This window comes from Salmo trutta, chromosome 40, assembly GCF_901001165.1.
Source record: "Salmo trutta chromosome 40, fSalTru1.1, whole genome shotgun sequence".
NCBI classification, from domain to species: domain Eukaryota; kingdom Metazoa; phylum Chordata; class Actinopteri; order Salmoniformes; family Salmonidae; genus Salmo; species Salmo trutta.
Window position 1 is genome coordinate 19936219 of NC_042996.1, and position 20280 is coordinate 19956498.

Consider the following 20280-nt stretch of genomic DNA (forward strand, 5'->3'; position numbering starts at 1 on the left):
CAGAGGCAAAGAATCCCAGTGGAGAGAGGGGAACCGGCCAGGCAGAGACAGCAAGGAAGGTTCGTTGCTCCAGTGCCTTGCCATTCACCTTTGCATCCCTGGGCCAGACTACACTCAATCATAGGACCTACTGAAGAGATCAGTCTTCAGTAATTACTTAAAGGTTGAGACCGAGTCTGCGTCCCCCACATGGATAGGCAGAGCATTCCATAAAAATGAAGCTCTATAGGAGAAAGCCCTGCCTCCAGCTGTTTGCTTAGAAATTCTAGGGACAGTAAGGTGGGAAACTAAATAACACGTCCTAATAGCTTGTAGAAAATGGAGGCCATTATGGCTTGTTTTCCATCTGAATCAAGGCGTTAATGCACAGGACACTGCCTCGCTAACGTTGTATAATTACTGTAGGGTGATTTAGGCTGATGCATTAGCTAGGCAAGTGCATGTGGGAACGTGTACAAGAGCATTAAGTATGCACACACACACATTTACAGATTCACACATATACAAACTACACATAGGCAGACATAATGTATGCACAAGCACAGACAGTTATGTTTTTGGAGTGGAGAGCTTTTCTACCTCAGTAGCTTACAGACTATTTGTCTTGATGCATGCATGCACACACCTGTTCATTCTGACCTCTGACCTCTTGTGTTCCACTAGGGTCTTGCTAAGCATCATGTACCTGATGGTGGAGACCATCCGTCTGCAGACAGAGGACGACAGGCCCGAGTGGAGAGCTGCCAGAGAGGCCTTCAAGACTGAACTGGGTTTGTGTTTGTGCGAGTGTGTGTATGTGTGCACTGTAAGACGTTTCTGTAATTTCAACAGTAAAACACTGTAGAATGCAGTAAAATACCATAAATGTGTTTTACAGCACAATAAGACTTTAATTTCAACAGTAAAACACTGTGAAATGCACAGTAAAATACCATAAATGTGTTTTACAGAATTAATTATGGTGCATTGTGGGTTAATGTTGTGAGCAGGGAAAGTGTGTTGCTCATTAACATACTGTATGTTAATGTGGGCCTTGTAAGAGGCTATATTTGTTGCACCCGTGAGTGAGAATGCTGTACCCACCCAGAATACAGTAATATACTGTATTTTAGGAATTCTACAAACCTTGTCCTGAAAATCTACAGTAACTTACTGACAATTGCTGGCAGTAATTGACTGTAATTCAGAATACAGTACTAAACTGCATTTTTGGAGTGCCAAAAACCTTTTTAGCAGTAGTGGGTGCATGGTATTGTTGTCTTTTAAGAGGCTATATTAGTGAGAATGCTGTACGAATTTAACTGATATGTGGTAGTAGTTCCCTAACAATGAAATGTATATAGGGAACAGATCAGAGTTAGCCTGGCTGACGTGACCCACGTGACTACACAGCTCGAGAGCTGGTGTCTGCCACACTAGATCAGAGTGGCAGTGGGTCTTAAACCTTTAATGGTTGAATATTTAACAATGTCCATTCAATCTGTTTTGCCCTGTACTCCCGGCCAGTTTGGAAGTCTTTGTTTAGGCCTCTAGAAGTGCAAGTGGTATAAAACACCAAATGTTCATAAATATGATGTAATATACAAATACCTAGCAGCCAACCTTCTTGCTCCAATCCCTTGTAATTACAGTAAAATACTGCAATAATTACTTTCTTAAGTCACCTGTACTGTATTGGACTGTGTTTCATTTCTTTGACATTATAGTAATTTACAGGAAGGTGGCGTCAAGTTACCGTGAATATCTCAGTAATGTATTGGTACTATCCAGAGATAGTCAGAGATATCATAAGATATCTTGCTGTAATAACAATTATTTTGAAGACCAGTGTATCCTTAACTACAACAATATTTTCAGTAACGGTTTCAGAAGCTTTTTACATGCTGTGACTTTGATATGTGTTTTTTTTCTCAACTTTGGTTGAATGCACGGACTGTAAGTTGCTAATGATAAGAGTGCCTGCTAAATGACCCAAATGTAAAAATGAAAACTTGCAAAGAACACTGGGTAATTACAGAAATATACTGTAATTGTAATTGGTACTGTAATTTAGATTACAGTAACTGATTTGGTAGTGTAAATTAGATTACAGTAACATTTTTGGTACCGTAAAATGGATTACAGTAGCTGTACTGTAAAAGAAAGTACAGTAACTTACTGGCCAATTGCTGCCAGTAAGTTACTGTAAATTATACAGGAAATGTTTTAGTGTGTGCACTGTATGTGTGTGCTGGCTGTTGACCCTTTCCTCTAACCTCAGGTTCTCCTCTGTACAACGGAGAGCCATTTGCCCTGTTGCTCTTCACCATGGTGACCAAGTTCTGCAGTATGAACGCTCCACACTTTCCCATGAAGAAGGTCCTGCTGCTGCTCTGGAAGACCATCCTGGTCAGTAAGCTACAACACAGACACCATTACCTGTCCGTTTAGTAGGCTAGCCGCTTCGTAACAGAGGTATTTCATCCACCACTATTGTAAATTCAAGACACTTGTTAGAATGACGTTAGAATGCTAACGTCGTGTCAGGCTAGACTAGCTCCCACAATGGAATCGATGGGTTTGTAAAATTCGGTTTGCCAATATCTGCATGGAGCTCTGTCCATGTGTTCATGTACATCTCTATGGCTTTCTGTGTCCATCTGCCTCTGTGTGTGTTACAGTTCACCATGGGGGGCTTCGAGGAGCTCCAGGAGATGAAGGTTCGAGGCAGAGAGAGGCTGAGCCTGCCCCCCCTACCTGAGGACAGCATTAAGGTGGTCCGGAGCATGAGAGCAGCCTCTCCTCCAGCCTCGGCAATGGAGCTCATAGAACAGCAGCAGCAGGCCAAGAGAGGACGCCGCAGCCGCAGGGTCCGTATTCTACAACCATTATATCATGCACATACGGTTCCTGGAGCTTTTCACACACACACACACCTGTGCGTTAGACTCACTTGACTGAATACACACCTGATGTGTTCTAACAGCGAGCCTAACTAAACCCGCGCAGTCACAGCCTCACGCGCCATGCCCTCTAACAAGCATGGATTGCTCCGCCTGACTATAGCAGTAGAGAATGTGAACAGGAAGTATGTTCACACCATCAGTGTACTGTGTTCCCCCTGACACGTTTGTTCTTTTAACTTCTTCCTCTAATCCTAACTGTGCTGTTTTTAGACTAGGGCTCTGACTTCACCAGGCTCTCATCCGCCCTCCTCTTCCTTGTGTCCCTACAGAGTGCCTTTGTTGATAGCTTGGAAGGAGACAGTCCCTTTCCCAAGAAGCAGGTCTTTACCCACTTTCTCTCTGCATTTTCTCTGCCTCGGGCTGGTTCTTGCACCTTCTATTCCTCCATCTCTTTCTTTTCCTCTTCTTTCTCCTCTTCCTCTTATTCCTTGTCCTCCTCCTCTTCCTCTTTCCCTTTTCTCCTCCTTCACTGCGTTCTGCACTGTATGGGTGGGTACAGAGACGGGGCTGGCTGTGGTCGAGGTCCCTGCGGACATGACGGGAGCTTTCCTCTAGTCGCCATCTCCACTGGGTTGTTAAGCCGCCACCGTATCGCTGTAGACAACAGTTCACTGCAGCTTCTTTCCCACCACGCAGCTGAATGGCTTGTTCTCCATGGGATATGAGTCATATAGGTCTATGCTGGTCACACTGCTTCCGTTACCTCTGTTGCTCTCCTCGTCAGCACACAGTCTACCTGACGACTACTTAGTACCACCACACCGCCATACGTTACATTGCACTGGCGCTCCGCTGCTATTAAATGCAACCCCCTTGCCTGATGCTTGTTGCATTGATGATGCCTCAGTCATTCATTAAAACTATGGAAGTGGTTTGAGATTATTGGGTTTGTGTTGTATGACTGATTATGGTTGTAAGTGGAATGTTTAACACTTGAATATGGAGTTGGGCCCAAACGTTCCTCAGGTTTTTTACTGGGAGTTTCTGTAACCTTTTTGTTTTGGAGTGCAGCCTTATGGTAGGTAAGTCTTGAGTGTTTCTTGGGGTTGAAGTGGGAAGCCAGGGCCTAACCCTGTGTGTGTGTGTGTGTGTGTGTGTGTGTGTGTGTGTGTGTGTGTGTGTGTGTGTGTGTGTGTGTGTGTGTGTGTGTGTGTGTGTGTGTGTGTGTGTGTGTGTGTGTGTGTGTGAGGGGACGGCCTCTTTCATGCCCCCTGCTGGTTGTTCTGGTTTCCAGCCCCTGGTAAAGCAGGACAGCTTAGACACGTACAACGAGCGGGACCCCTTTAAGAACGACGACGCACGCGACGAGGAGGAGGATGGCGAGGAAGCCGACAGTGGCATCGAGGGTGAGGTGGACCCCCTGGACCGTGATGTCATCATCCAGCCACCACCCCCACCGCCCCCGCTCAGACCCCCCACTGAGAGAGCGTCCCTCCCCAAGGGTCTGCCCTGGGCCCCCAAAGTCAGGTAAGGCTGGAACGCCCAGTTCCAAACAAACTTCTCTCCCCTCGCCATAACTCTTAACCCTTCTGTGTTTGCAGATCTGAAGGGATTGGATAGGTGTAATATAGCTGAAGCTCCCCAAAAACCATCAGAAGGCAGGGTGGATCTATCACCTTATTGCTTAACTCAGATCTGCAAACTCAAGTGATAACATGCAAATTAAAATGTACACCGGGTTCTAGTTTTGTTATTCTACACACTCGTGCTGTTGATAGTGCCCCCTCTGTTTAGGAGGACTCAAAGTAACCCACCTCAGTCACTCATACAGTAACAGCCAGCTCCCCCTCGCAAGATGGCCTCTGTCTACACATTAGTGAAAGTGGCCTATCTCTCGTGTGTGTGTGTGTGTGTGTGTGTGTGTGTGTGTGTGTGTGTGTGTGTGTGTGTGGGTGGACTTGGCGACATGAATAATAATTTAGCACATGAGGTGGAGTTCCAGATCCCAATATCACACAGAGTACAGAGGCAGCATCGAGTGTGACTGATGAGGCTTTAAGCGGCCAACACGGCACCCTAAAGCGTGTGTGTGCAAACACTCTAAGATGGATGTCTGTGGGCGAGGAGATGCATCATCTGGTTAGCAGCTGTACGTCTTTGATCGGTCTGTTTAGATAGTATCGCTACAAGCCCGGGAAGCCAGACTAAGACACAACAGTAGGTCTAGTAGTGTGATCAGTGAGAAGGTGGATCTCAGACTGGGGGTTAGTGAGGGGCAGCAGGCTTCTATCGAATCTATCGGTCTGTCTCCACAGAGAGAAAGACATCGAGCACTTCCTGGAGACCAGCAGGAACAAGTTCATCGGCTTCACTCTGGGAAAGTGAGTGTCGCTTTCACTGTGTTGTGTCTGAAAGGCTCGCTCCGTGTAGTACACTGCCGCGTGTGGTCCTAGTTATTGCAGTGCCAGTGAATGTTCTCTCTCGGCTGCTATGTTTGTTTTTCTAGTGACACAGAGACACTGGTCGGTCTTCCTAGGCCCATACACGAGAGTGTCAAGACCCTTAAACAGGTAAGGAGGAGAGAAACCACTCTTATCATTCTTCTTCTATCCTTTCTCCCTCTCCTCTCAATCCCTCCATCGCTCTCTCTCCACCAGGATCGAGTGTTACACTGGTGATGAAGTATTGACGTTTATTTGACCAGCTAGTCAATATCCCTGGACGTTGACATCCCGCTTAGAAATCAATTGTGTGTTTTGAGCTGACTGTGAAACACCTTCTCACCGAGGAGTGCCCTTCTGTGTGTCAATCTGTGAATACTAATGAACGGCCGTTAAAAGCCGCTTCTGTTTACACATCTGGCGCTGCCTGACGAGATGATGTCAGAGTACTATAGTATATCGCCATGGTGATGTCTCATTGAAAAGGTGTGAAGCGGAATAGAATGGATTGTGGTTATGAAGTGCTTTGCGTTGGGTCTCATAGGGCTTTATATTGTATTGTGGCTAACTCACCATATCCAACACCGTGCTCTCTTTTCCCCTCCAGCACAAATATGTCTCTATAGCGGAGATGCAGATCAAGAGGGAAGGGGAGCTTCAACAGTGCCCCATGACCCTGGTCAGTGATGCTTCTCACTGTTTACTTTTTATGGAATGACAGGAACTCCTCTATTTGAATGAGTTTAATGCTAAGCTAAAACTATACTGGAAAAGGAAGTGGGGGGCTGTCAATGTTATGACCCCTAGCTGCACCACACCTCCCAAAAGCACAATGTCTGCTCAATGTCTAAATGTGTATATTTTTAAACTGTAGAGCTTTGTGTTTTATGTTGTAAATGTGTCTTTGTAATAACATTTGAATTCTATTTTTGCCAGGTCTCTCTTCTAAAATAGATTCTTAATCTCCATGAGACTGACCTGGTCAAATAAAAATATGATCTTTCATTTTCTAAGTGTTGGAACAGGGCTCTGTGAATGGAAACAAGATGACTATAGACCGTGTGTAACTCATATTGTGTGGCGTTGTGTTGTGTCAGGGAGAAGAGGATGTGGATGAGACCCCAACAGAGATCCTGTATCTGGGAATGCTTCCTAACCTGTCTCAGTATGTGGTGAGGACATCTACCATTATATTCTGCTCTACCAAGACACTTCGCATCATCTTACTTTGCATCCCAATAATCATAGATTTTTACTAAGTATTTGCTGTCTAGACCTGTCATGTTTCAGAGCTGAGAGGTTGAAAGCTAAAACCCACGTTGTATTTATCAGATTGCCCTTCTGAAGCTGCTGCTGGCTGCAGCACCGACCTCCAAGGCCAAGACGGACTCCATCAATATACTGGCTGATGTGCTGCCAGAAGAGATGCCGTGAGTGTAATAGCCTTGTGCCTCTCCTTGTTCCCTCACGGTCATCTTTGCTGTTCATGCTTAAGTTGAGTGATGGCAATAAGGAAGACATTTAATTTTGTTTGTTCATAAATAAAGTCAATGACTATAGATTTGTCATGTCAAGGGAAGTTGTTGCTATATTGCTAATCACATAAAAGGTGTGTGTGTGTGTGTGTGTGTGTGTGTGTGTGTGTGTGTGTGTGTGTGTGTGATGGCAGAATCACGGTCCTCCAGAGCATGAAGCTGGGTATTGACGTGAACAGACACAAGGAGATCATTGTCAAGGCTATCTCTGCACTTCTGCTGCTGCTGCTCAAGCACCTGAAACTCAATCACATCTACCAAGTAAGCCACCTACCACCACTACCTGTCTTTCTTTCTCTCTACCTCTTTCTCTCTTTCTCTGTTTCCCACCTTTCCACCCTCACACACCAGGTCAGCCACTATCTCTTGCTCTCCATCCCTTCCTCTCCCCCACCCCCTCAGGTCTGCTGCTGCTCTCTCGCTCTCATCTCTTCCAGTGGTGTAGTGGAGGGTGAACGCAAGTAAATGCAGTTTAACCACTTTTGCAGAAAAATGCTGCATTGAAAATATAGGAAGCGTTACTTTTTTCACCACAGCCGGCGAACAGTTTACCCCCCCAAAAAATGTAACCACTACACCTCCCCTCTTAACCCCCACCCCCACACCTTTCCCACCCTCACACACTAAGTCAGCCTCCACTCTCTCATCTCCCTGCCTTCCACATTCACCACCACATTTCTCTCGCTTTCTGTCTCCATCTCCTCTCACAGCCCCCACCCCTTTGGCTCTTGGCAGCCGATAACACAGATCCTGCACTGGAATGATAGGCACACAGTCAAAGGTTCGTGCATCTCCCTGCACACAGAGAGGGAGGCAGGATAGAGGGAGGCAGGATAGAGGGAGGCAGGAGGAGGATGAGGGTTGGAGAAGTACCATCAGACAAGAAATGGGTACATAGCTTCACCATCGATTATCCAAAATGCAAAGCTGAGCTCCTTCCAAAATCTGCTCTTGTAAAGGAGGATTATAATTCCTATTTTGGGGCGATTAGCTTCATGTATCGCCGTCCTACTGCTGCTTCTCCCTGAGATGAGAGAGCGTGTCTCTCTTCAGCACACGAAACCATGTACCTTTAAAAGGGATTGTTTCAAGGTTTACTTTTTGGCACGCAACCACTATTGATAGGTAGTGAATCGTCTTCACAGAGAAATGGAGCAGCTGCTCTTTTGACAAGTGTGCTTATACCTGGCTGCATCCCATACCTGGCAGCATGTCAGGACTGTTCTGTCAAATCCTAAATGAAAAAGGAGCTAGTTCCCCATTTAATAGGATGAAAGATGAAACATAGCTGGATGTAAAATTATAGTAGCGCCATCTACTGCCCAAAATGATTCCTTTCACTCTTATTTCCCACTACCAACTGCCAAATGAAGCTTGTTACAAAGATGTATTGATGCAACTGCAGAACCCAGCTCAGTGAAAGGGTTAAATGAGTCTGCCTATGGCTCCCATCCTGCTAGCTCTTAGACGGCCGTGGCGCAGAGCTGAGTACCTCTAGGGAGAGCAGATTGGCTAAATCCTCTTATTGGAACCCCCCCTCATTCCCCTCGTGAGAATGTAAAGGGGTTGTCATTTCAGAGTGTCTTTTACACCCCAAACATCGGATGATAGAATGCTCATCATAGTTCCTGCTTTGAATTCATAGGCACACAGCAATAATAGTAGCTGTGCTAACAAAAAGTGGTCTCGAACGTTCTTTTGATGATAGTAAACGATTGCATAGAAAGTATAAAAGAGGAGAAATCGGTCTATTCCTGAACTCTGCAGGCTGCTCATAAAATATAGAAAGACTGGGGGTTGGAGGATTAATCTTTTATTATTTAATAGCTATGATTTTTTATTATTAGGAGTTAAAGGGCTAGTGGGCCTTAGTGCTTTATCTGGTCCTCCATGGTTCCTGTGCACTAAAGACAGGCAGTGACTTTGCAGTGACCTTGTACTTCCTCTCTCTCTCTCTCTCTCTCTCTCTCTCTCTCTCTCTCACTTCAGTTTGAGATTGTCTCTCAACACCTGGTGTTTGCTAACTGCATCCCACTCATCCTCAAGTTCTTCAACCAGAACATCATGTCTTACATCAGTGCCAAAAACAGGTAGGACTCACTGACTACAACTGACTACCACTTAGATTCTGCCACAGTGCCAGAGGTGCATCTGCACCCACATAAAGGCATGGCTTCCGTCTGCCAGGTATTTCTTTCCTGCTCATAAAAGACACCGGCGGCTGCAGGGTGGAGATGCCAAAACACAGGGGGTCCAGATGTGGATGGCAAATGTGTCTCTCTCACCTCAATGACAGGTGTAACACCACTGTTGACACAAAGATGGGCTGTAATAATCTCGTTTGTGGTCTCATTGTAGTATATGTGTGCTGGACTTCCCTCACTGTGTGGTCCACGAGATGCCTGAGCTCACGGCTGAGAGCTTGGTGAGTCCAGATCACAAACCCATGTGTTTACATCAGACTGTTCAAATGTTAAAGACCTGGCTATGGGTTTGGTTTATCTGTTGGCTGTGATTGGACACTGGCCGTGTCCGGCTACCCATCCTAAATACTAGGCCGTTATTTATGTATTCTTTGTGGGCGTTTCAATTCTCCTAACCCTGTTGTTGCCTGTGATTTGTAGGAAGCTGGAGACAGTAATCAGTTCTGCTGGCGTAATCTCTTCTCCTGCATCAACCTGCTGAGGATCCTCAACAAGCTGACTAAGTGGAAACACTCCAGGACCATGGTGAGAGAGACCTGGTGTTGCCTCTCTCTATGATCATATGTCCCTTATTCAGTGCCCACTTGTAGAATCAGATCCTTTCAGATCTACAAGAGTGCCTAGGGTGTACAGGCTAGCGGACAGTTTGGAATTCAAAGATTTGTGACGGGACACTTTTGAGATCCACTGTGTCCTTCTCTTCCACCTCCTCTCTCAGATGCTGGTGGTGTTCAAGTCTGCTCCCATCCTGAAGAGGGCGCTGAAGGTCAAACAGGCCATGATGCAGCTGTATGTCCTCAAGCTGCTCAAGATCCAGACCAAGTACCTGGGCCGCCAGTGGAGGAAGAGCAACATGAAGACCATGTCAGCCATCTACCAGAAAGTACGACACAGGCTCAATGATGACTGGGCCTATGGCAACGGTAAGATGCAGAGGAAATAAACTTTTGAACGCATACCTGAAGTCAACTCTTAATTCACTGGTGTGTAGGAGATGTGAAAGCTGTGCAACGAATCAGAATTTGATGATGAATGTGAAATGTAATTCGCTAGGTACACACTATGTGCCTTTGATTATTGATCTCCGTAACTGAAAGTCCAATCAGCCAACTGCTGTAAGATGAAGGCCGGTAACTAAGGATGCGTTGCTATAGCAACCAAACCAGGGGCCAGCTAGGGGTGAGAGGCCCTCAGAGGAAAAGAGACGACTGCCTGTCATCACAGGTCTCAGGTTCTATTCTCAATGGACCAGATAGACAGAGGGAAAGAGAGGAGAGAGCTCCATTGGTTATTCAAATCAAATGTTATTGGTCACGCACACACGGTTTAGCAGATGTTAATGCGAGTGTAGCAAAAATGCTTGTGCTTTTAGTTCCCGACAGTGCTGTAATATCTAACAAGTAATCTGACAATTCCCCAACAACTACCTAATACACACAAATCTAAAGGGGTGAATGAGAATATGTACGTGTAAATATGTGGATGAGCGATGGCCGAGCGGCATAGGCAAGGTGCAATAGATGGTATAGAATACAGTGTATACGGCTGAAGTCGGATGTTTACATACACTTAGGTTGGAGTCATTAAAACTCGTTTTTCAACCACTCCACATATTTCTTGTTAACAAACTATAGTTTTGGCAAGTCGGTTAGGACATCTAGGACATCTGTATGACACAAGTATTTTTTCCAACAATTGTTTACAGACAGATTATTTCACTTATAATTAACTGTATCACAATTACAGTGGGTCAGAAGTTTACATACACTAAGTTGACTGTGCCTTTAAAAATCTTGGAAAATTCCCCAAAATTATGTCATGGCTTTAAAAGCTTCTGATAGGCTAATTGACATCATTTGAGTCAATTGGAGGTGTACCTGTGGATGTATTTTAAGGCCTACCTTCAAACATAGTGCCTCTTTGCTTGACATCATGGGAAAATCAAAAGAAATGAGCCAAGACCTCAGAATTTTTTTTGTAGACCTCCACAAGTCTGGTTCATCCTTGGGAGTAATTTCCAAATGCCTGAAGGTACCACGTTCATCTGTACAAACAATAGTACGCAAGTATAAACACCATGGGACCACGCAGCCGTCATACAGCTCAGGAAGGAGACACGTTCTGTCTCCTAGAGATTAACGTACTTTGGTGCGAAAAGTGCAAATCAATCCCAGAACAACAGCAAAGGACCTTGTGAAGATGCTGGAGGAAACAGGTACAAAGTATCTATATCCACAGTAAAACGAGTCCTATATCGACATAAGCTGAAAGGCCACTCAGCAAGGAAGAAGCCACTGCTCCAAACCTGCCATAAAAAAATCCAAACTATGGTTTGCAACTGCACATGGGGACAAAGATCATACTTTTTGGAGAAATGTCCTCTGGTCTGATGAAACAAAAATAGAACTGTTTGGCCATAATGACCATCGCTATGTTTGGAGGAGAAAGGGGGAGCCTTGCAAGCCGAAGAACACCATCCCAACCGTGAAGCACGGGGTTGGCAGCATCATGTTGTGGGGGTGCTTTGCTGCAGGAGGGACTGGTGCACTTCACAAAATAGATGGCATCATGAGGTAGGAAAATTATTTGAATATATTGAAGCATCATCTCAAGACATCATGGTCGCAAATGGGTCTTCCAAATGGACAAAGACCCCACGCATAATTCCAAAGTTGTGGCAAAATGGCTTAAGGACAACAAAGTCAAGGTATTGGAGTGGACATCACAAAGCCCTGACCTCAATCACATAGAAAATTTGTGGACAGAACTGAAAAAGCATGTGCAAGCAAGGAGGCCTACAAACCTGACTCAGTTACACCAGCTCTGTCAGGAGGAATGGGCCAAAATGCTACCCAAAACATTTGACCCAAGTTTAACAATTTACAGGCAATGCTACCAAATACTAATTGAGTGTATGTAAACTTCTGGCCCACTGGGAATGTGATGAAAGAAATAAAAGCTGAAATAAATCATTCTCTCTACTATTTTTTTGACATTTATATTCTTAAAATAAACTGGTGATCCTAACTGACTTAAGACAGGGAAATTTTACTAGGATTAAATGTTAGGAATTGTGAAAAACTGAGTTTAAATATATTTGGCTAATGTGTATGTAAACTTTCGACTTCAACTGGACATGTGATATGAGTAATGTAAGATATGTAAACATTATTAAAGTGGCATTATTTAAAGTGGCATTGTATAAAGTGTCTAGTGATCCATTTATTAAAGTTGCCAGGGATTGGGTCTCAATGGGGCGGCAGGTAGCCTAGTGGTTAGATCGTTGGACTAGTAACCGAAAGGTTGCAAGATCGAATCCCCGAGCTGACAAGGTAAAAACCTGTCGTTCTGCTCCTGAACAAGGCAGTTAACCCACTGTTCCTAGGCCGTCATTGAAAATAAGAATTTGTTCTTAAGTTAAATAGTTCTTAGTTAAATAAAGGTAAAATAAAAAAATGTAGGCAGGAGCCTCTCTAAGTTAGTTATTGCTGTTTAGAGATAGAAGCTGTTTTTCAGCCTCTCGGTCGAAGCTTTGATGCACCTGTACTGACCTCGCCTTCTGGATGGTAGTGATGTGAACAGGCAGTGGCTCGGGTGGTTGATGTCCTTGATAATCTTTTTGGCCTTCCTGTGCTGTAGGTGTCATGGATGGCAGGTACTTGGCCCCCGGTGACTGCACCACCCTCTGGAGAACCTTGCGGTTGAGGGCGGTGCAGTTGCCCTACCAGGCTGTGATACAGACCGGCAGGGTGCTCTCGACTGTGCATCAATCGAGAGCTGTAATTTAAATCCCAGAATTCACTGTTTTCTCTGTATTGATTGATTATTGAGGTCTATTGTCCTTTAACAACAGTATAACGTATTTTCCAAACAGAAAATCGACAGAGACAATGGATAGGGTTATGTGGTGCTGTTCATCAAGTTAATAGACCTGAGAATAAAACTCTGTTGTTCTTTTGTCCTCCAGATATCGACGCGCGGCCGTGGGACTTCCAGGCGGAGGAGTGTGCCCTGAGGGAGAGTATCGAGAAGTTCAACAGCCGTCGCTATGACAAGAACCAGAACGGAGAGTTCGCCCCGGTGGACAACTGCCTGCAAAGCGTTCTGGGCCAGCGTGTTGAGCTGCCGGAGGACTTCCACTACAGCTATGAAATGTGGCTGGAGAGAGAGGTGTTTTCACAGCCTATCCAATGGGAGGGTCTACTACAACAGGCCCAATGAGGGGGGAGGACACACATACCAGGGACACAAGCCTACGACTACTGTGATCTTCATGTAAATATGTGGCAGAAATAGAACATCTGTTTGTAATCACCTGTATCCATGCAGAAATTGTACAGTAATGATATAGACAGTAATAACGATGTCATGGCAACTTGGCAGGAGCAGGCTCTTACAGTACAAGCTATGTAGAACACTGTCACTATTCTGTCAGTCACAACAACCAATATGTCCAAACCACCAGTTCATTTTTTTCCTCACTCAATTTGGTTCGCTTCTGTGCTTGGTGGAATAATTCATTTTATATCCATGGTATGTCCTTTTTTTTTATGAAGATGTACATTTTAAGTATCGACACTGTTTTTAGATTATGTTGTAATGTTTTACATGTGTATTTATTCATGATCACAGCCATTATGTTTTAGTTCGTAAATCTCATAGCTGCAGATGATATTGTGGTTGATTTATATATTTCTAGAAAAAAGGCATTTTTTGGAAAGATAGTACTGTGTATTAACAGGCTAACAATTGATTGATTGTTTTCAATTAAAATAGTAAAACATATACAAAAATAGCTTCTTAGCCAAGAGCAATTTCTCAAGCAAGAATTTTGCTTGGACTGTCTGGGAGTGGTCTGAGTAGGGAAGGGGAAACTCGCTGGTATTGTCAGACAGGTTTTGAATTCTTTTATCAGTCTATTAACTCATTTACCCCGCCTGCGGATGTCACTAGGCAGATCAAAACTCCATCCAAAAGAAACAGGAAGAAACAGCTCTTACATTTAAAGGGCATTATCATCATTTTCACAGTATTATTCCAACCTCAAAGTGTGGAAATGTATATAAAACACAAGATAATCACATTCTTGACTGCACTGAGCTTTATGGGAGAATTGAATTCTAAGTCATTGATCATCTACTAAATCCAGCCGCGGGACGTTTTTTTTCTTGAGCGGATGGTCAGGGGGCCGAAACAACATCATTACAAATCATTTGTATACATAAAATTGACTGCAAAAACCCCAAACAGATATAGTATTTGATAAAGATAATAACTTCCAAACTTGCTTACATCTGTATGTGACCCCGTCTCTCTATTATGCGTGGGGATACTTGGGAGCAGATTTCCTAAATTAAAATCACACGGAGCTGATTTCCTGGTGTTTTAAGTTTTTTAAATATTTTTTTTATGTCCAACAATGACAAAAAAATAAGAACTTGGGGGGGCCAAATAAAATCACCTGCAGGCCAAATTCGACCCACGGCCCGCCAGTTGGGGAACCCGGCTGTAAGTAATATGTGGGAGTTAATTTATGTTTATAAAGGTCTGTGAAGCCTTTGGCCAGATGGAGAGAAAAGAAAGGATAAGGACACAGGAAAACCTTTTTGAGGCCGATCTGAAGGGTTTGACCAGGGATTGGGAGGCTTGAGGGGGTTCATTGGCCCAACGTGGGAAGGCTGTCTCTGGGTAAGTCGAGGGCAGTGTCCCTGACTCCCTCTGGGAACCCGAAGAGTCCTGTTTGCTTCACTCTCTGTCCTCCCAAAGGTGTCATGGCTGTCTTGGTTCAGCCCACCTCCCCGCAGCAGCTAACCTTGAATAACAGCACAACACCTGAAGGGCTACACGTGTCCTTGTGAGGCTGATCTCCCTCGCTGAATACACAGTAGTTGTCACACAACGGTACTGATTTTTATGAGATCTGTTGTCTAGTCAATTTTTTTCATTGTAAAGCAGAACTACCTTGGGCTGTCAAGGCCATGACGTATTCTCTGAGTGTTCTGTACATTTCTCTTAAGGTTATGGAACATTCTCTGATGACACAAGCACATAAGACATGATCATGGTCACTTTTTCATATTATCTAGTGTAGTCTTTAGTGTTTCTCTCCGGGGAATTTGTGTAGGCGCCTGAGATGTACTTTGTTGTATTATCTTTGTATTGAACGATGACTGTGTAACTGTATTGTGCTTCTTTGTGGAAACTAAGTGTGCATGGCTGCAGTTTTATATTTCTGTTTGAATATGTCATATTTAAAAATGTATTCTGAAATTTTATACAATATTTCGAAATGTGACTTTTGTTGAAATTCCGTTTTTAGAACACAAATTCAAAATGTACTCTCACTCACGATTTGATATATGCAGGGTGTTTTGATAAATGCACCTACATTGTCTATTGAGTCAGCACCATGTCTGCTTCTGGAGTATGTCTCAAAAGACATGTCAAGTTTGTCCCACACAGGTGAAGAGAAAGTCATTTGACTTTCTGAGTTTTCTTGAACGCAAAAGCTTTCAAAAATAACTGCTTATCTTGAGGTTCTCAGGTTCAGAATGTACAATAATTGTAAAGATCAACAACTATGGCTTCCTCCTCACTACCTATACAGTGTGTAAGTATGAGTGCAACTGGTGGAATAGCAATAACATGAAAATCACAATCTAAGCATTGAAAAGTAGTCTACGCTTTGATTGGCACACGCAGTAACCTAACACAATGTCGATCATTTCTTTACACTTGTTGTTGCAGTTACTCCTGACTTTGTTTCAGAAACTCTAACCTTGTGCCAAAGTAATGAGTGCCAGTTTTGATTATAAATGAATGCCTTACTCAGAGCACCTCTCATTCGAAACAATGCAATATCTCTTTTTCTACCTACAATCACTGGAAATCCTCTACAGTACATGTATGTATGAGTTCTGGCAGTTGGAGGATGTGTTCCTAGATGTGTTTTGCAGTGTTTGGATGTTGCTATTTGTGTGTTTTTGTCATAATTATAGGACAGGGTAGTAATAATAATATTGATTTTGTTCAGGGGTATGTGCAATGACTGTCCTGTACAGCGGCATTATTCTGTTGAAAGACATCAGAGTTGAAACTTGTAAGATAATTCTGTCCTTCATATACTGTATTTTCTAAATAAAGAGATCACTGGTTTTAATTTAGTATACATTTTTCTATGGATAATGTTTAGGAAGTCTACACTCTTGACTCCAGCCCTTTTTACAACCTATTCAGGATAGTGTTGTCTGACTTATGTGCATTCCACATAGTTTCCGTGGAGATCAGGTAGTGTGAGAATACGTGATGATTTCTTGCCTGAAAGGGTTGTTTTTTTCATCCCAAAGTTAAAGGTAAGCAAAATAGGTCTATTTATCGATTGTGAATAAGGAATGGTGTTTTTGTAATATAATATTCATGATGCCAGGAGATAATCAGCAGATTACCATGGTGATGTAAACAGACATTCTTTGTGGGAGACAAAGGACATGTGAGACCGCAACAAACGCCATGCCCAGCAGCAGAGACGGGGGACAACCCTGTTAAAGCTGCTGCCTATTCAAACACCAAGAACAAGCCTAGTCTCTACGACAACAGGATACAAACACATGGGAAGTCGTCTCTCTGCCAGACGTTTACACTGAAAGGTTGGTAAGCATAACTATTTCTATTATAATTCTAGGTTATTTCAATACTAGTGTGATTTCTTTTGACATAAAAATTATTTTCACTTGTTCACAAGGACCTAATAGAAAAATGCCACTTGGTAAGGTTTGGGATGTGGGCAAAAGTAAAAGTAACCTATTCGTGTGATGTCCCTGATGTTTCCAGGTTTCTTTGGTGACACATTTGCAGAGAATGAATGATGATCTCACAAATCAAATAGGAGAGAAATGTCCACACAATGGTACAGTAAATTGGATGTCGTTTTTGAAGCATTGATGCAGTTGTTGCATACATTGATCACTGGTCTAGGGTGCAGTGTAGAGCTAGTAGCCTACATTACTAAACATACTGCTTAACATGAACTTTTCCATGTTATCTATAGTGATTATCAAATGGTTTGTCCACAGCCTACACAATCAACAAAATCCAGAAAGTCAAGGTCACATAGTGGCAAGCCTGTCAAAAAGGCTGAGAGGAGGAGGTCATCCAAGAAGAGATCAGTCAGTGCCAAAGCCACCAAGTCAGAAGTGGACATTCTCAGTCCAGCAGCCATGCAGAATGTTTACTACATTTCCCACAATGCAGTTGACTGTCTGGCGTTCCGAGGCTTTGGATGGCCTGAGTCAACTAAAAAGAAAACAGCAGGAATGAAGGGCAAGAAAACAAAAAACAAAAAGTGATTCTACCACAAACCTTGCCAAGACCAAAGCAAACATTGTCAGTTTAGTACGGCTCTATTCAATCCGCATGGTGGAAATCCAGCTTTCCAGCGTGATATAAATGTTAAGGCGATGTTCCCGATCAGTGGAGGCTGCTGAGGGGAGGACGGCTCATAATAATGGCCGGAATGGACTGGTTCTCACGTTTGATTTCATTCCATTAACTCCATTCCAACCATTACACTTCATTCCAGCCCTAAGCAACGCCACTATTCCCGATTTATCAGACTGCAGTCATGCTAAACGCTGCTTATGTTGGCTAAATCGGAAATGACCTTTACATTTCTATGGCAGAACGCTTCAGCTTTACAGATTGAATAGAGCCCTAATTATAATGTATATTTTCGTTTATCTAGTCTGTTGAAATAAAAAATAGAACTCTGGTTACCTCTGGTGGATTGGTTGTTATTTACAGAGAACAGTGGAAAGAAAACATGGAAATACATTGACCTCTGCTGGCCTACTGGCATACCATACCCAGATGCTCTCAGGAAAAATTGCTGTGACTCGTGTAAAGAATGCCTCTCTGGATAACGGATGTTAAGAATAAACACGGCGAGTTAGAATAACTGCCCTACAAAACAATCTATTTCACTGGATGGTGATGAAGTATCGGAGATCGGTCCCTTGCTAGACAACACCATCTTATGTGATGCAACACCTTTCTCTTTTCAATTTATGACACGGTCCCAAATTCAGCAACTGTATTCACATCTGAATGAGGCCTACGATGTTAGAGAACAGCATTTAGATTAGAATTGCAAACAGTGCAATTTACACGAGCTACTCATTCTCCGTACCATAACACCCACAGAAATACAATCCATAGAGCAGGGCTCCCAATTCAATTTATATGATAACATCCCTCAAAATCAGTAACCGCACTCTGTTTAGTTGTCAAAAATGACAAGCGTGTATTGTAAAAATGCCATGTATAGACTTGATATGAATGCTAAGGCCTGCACTGCCCAGCTGCTTGCAAGGATAAGGCCAAGGTCTCTGAAGTGTAGATGTTCCCACAGCAGTCATCTTTCCATATCCACTCGTAAATAGCACCATCATAACACTATCTTGAAAAGTAGCTAATTACTTTAAGAATACAAACAACAAGAAGAACACTGGCCCAGTCCACTGTGAAAACCCTGCTTTGGAGAATACATTTTTACAATGTATTCCTCTGCCAGTGTAACCTTAGTACACATACTGCTTTTGATAGAAAATATTACATGAGATGAACATTTGGTATATATCCTCTACAGTGTGTATGTTGTTGTTCCAATAGTCCCCATCTCTTCAATCCACCTGTTTCTTTCTATCCATGTTGTTGAGCAATCTCTTCTTTACTCCACTGGAGGTTTCTTCTTTGCCTCCACATCCTTTTTGAAGGCTTCTATCTTTTTGGAAATGTTGGGGACCTTAAACAGAAGTGGAGTAATCAGAGAAGAGTGCCAAAAAGAAAGAGTTCAATGACATAGGCCTATTGTGTTTAGGCAAATACACATTGACTGACATCTATAGTGGGTTGTTTCCTAGCGGACTGAACTCCACCGTGAAGGAAATTGGAGCAGAGGCCAGGCTATTTGGAATCTCTCTCTGACTACATCGATTCGCCCAATGTCAATACTTCAAAAAATGTGAATTATGAAATGCCTACCTTGTACTGGTTGCATGCTTTTATTTCGCTGAATACCGTACTTTCTCAATCAATGATAATCCACTACAACCACCGACTGTTTGCTCATTGTTGTTGCTCTAAGATGGCAACTCAGCGCAGATTCCGCCGATTGAATCTCAACAAGGAAAGACGTTCATTGGAAAAGTATGGATTTCAGCAAACAAAAGAAAGGCACGCAACTACAGAGGGCAAACCTTGGTACAGGGTAGACGTTTCACAATATATCTTTTTAAGTATTGACCTCGTCGATGTAGTTAGACTCCAAAGCCTTACTCTGCTCGGTTGGCAGTGGAGTTTAGTCCGAGGCGATAGTTGTTCCTCTTAGTACCTCGTAGTTTTGAGCGAGGTACATCCCAACAACGTTTCCCAAGGTAAACCCAGCCTGCAAGATCAGAAATAAAGTGTTAATCAAGACGGAACATGTTTTTACTAGCTAGGTCAGCAGCACTGACAATGCATGGTTATCTAGCTGGCATACAACATAATTAGCCCATCATCAATAAACACATCAAAGAGACGCAGAAAGTTTGCATTTCGATATCAACTCACCAAAAACTGTAGCATGGTCGTGTCTACAACGAAGGAGACGAAGTTTTTATGTATTTCGGCAATCCTGCTTCAAAGCTCGGTCGAAACAGCTAGCGAAGTCATCAACAGTGTATAACGCGCATGTCACGTCGCCTTCAAAAAGCATTTTCATTGGCCACGACTCCTGTCCGCAAGGTTTCTGTCGTCTACGCGGATGCTGCGCGATCAAACCGCTGCTTCTTCTTCGGTGGGGTTGATCGGCGGTTGGCATCCAAAGTTATGGTGCATTACCTCCACCTACTGTATTGGAGTGTAGGACAGAAACAGGGAGAAACTAAATCCTTCCTGCCAGCTCCGTTGCTCTTTAAAACATATTTAAGGCTATATCTTATGACGTTAAATATACGTTTTAAACTAATTTCCTGTATCCCCTTCTCACCCATACTAGATCTCAGCCTCTCTCTTTCACACTGTAGCAATCCATGCTCCATGGTCTGTGTTTCCTGGCAATAATCCCACTTTCCTGTTGGATGCTTTCAAATCAAATTATATTGGTCACATACACATTTTTAGCAAATGTTATTGTGGGTGTAGCGAAATGCTTTCCTATCAATTTTAAGGTCTTATT

The 20280-nt window shown here is 43.3% G+C and overlaps 2 protein-coding genes across 4 annotated transcripts in view; one reads left to right on the forward strand and one right to left on the reverse strand.

The window, feature by feature from the left end:
- The window catches only part of LOC115180345 (striatin-interacting protein 1 homolog), a 35740-nt gene extending 19516 nt beyond the window's left edge, over positions 1-16224 (forward strand). For 2 of the 3 annotated variants that reach the window (XM_029742364.1, XM_029742362.1), the window contains exons 7-22: positions 664-770; positions 2261-2388; positions 2661-2849; positions 3215-3265; positions 4180-4412; positions 5201-5266; positions 5392-5455; positions 5934-6005; positions 6424-6498; positions 6659-6756; positions 6996-7122; positions 8851-8951; positions 9220-9286; positions 9486-9590; positions 9784-9988; positions 13033-16224. In XM_029742364.1, coding sequence (XP_029598224.1) covers positions 664-770; positions 2261-2388; positions 2661-2849; positions 3215-3265; positions 4180-4412; positions 5201-5266; positions 5392-5455; positions 5934-6005; positions 6424-6498; positions 6659-6756; positions 6996-7122; positions 8851-8951; positions 9220-9286; positions 9486-9590; positions 9784-9988; positions 13033-13286 — 1942 coding nt within the window. In that variant the 3' untranslated portion in view covers positions 13287-16224. The remainder of the gene's footprint in view (positions 1-663; positions 771-2260; positions 2389-2660; positions 2850-3214; positions 3266-4179; positions 4413-5200; positions 5267-5391; positions 5456-5933; positions 6006-6423; positions 6499-6658; positions 6757-6995; positions 7123-8850; positions 8952-9219; positions 9287-9485; positions 9591-9783; positions 9989-13032) is intronic. The other variant, XM_029742363.1, reaches the window with a different exon arrangement.
- Positions 16225-17836: 1612 nt separating this feature from the next.
- LOC115180346 (short transmembrane mitochondrial protein 1) lies at positions 17837-19808 on the reverse strand. The gene is made up of 3 exons (XM_029742365.1): positions 19674-19808; positions 19453-19506; positions 17837-18864 (listed from the first exon to the last, which is right to left on the reverse strand). Exons 1-3 carry the CDS (start codon positions 19686-19688, stop codon positions 18790-18792), a joined length of 144 nt encoding a protein of 47 aa, XP_029598225.1. The 5' UTR covers positions 19689-19808; the 3' UTR covers positions 17837-18789.
- Positions 19809-20280: the final 472 nt, after the last annotated feature.

What these genes read in the sequence shown, in the direction of transcription:
- LOC115180346 (XM_029742365.1), bottom strand. An exon ending in ACCTCGCTCAAAACTACGAG is followed by an intron (nt 18,865 to 19,452) that starts GTACTAAGAGGA and finishes CTTCTGTTTAAG; the next exon opens with GTCCCCAACATTTCCAAAAA.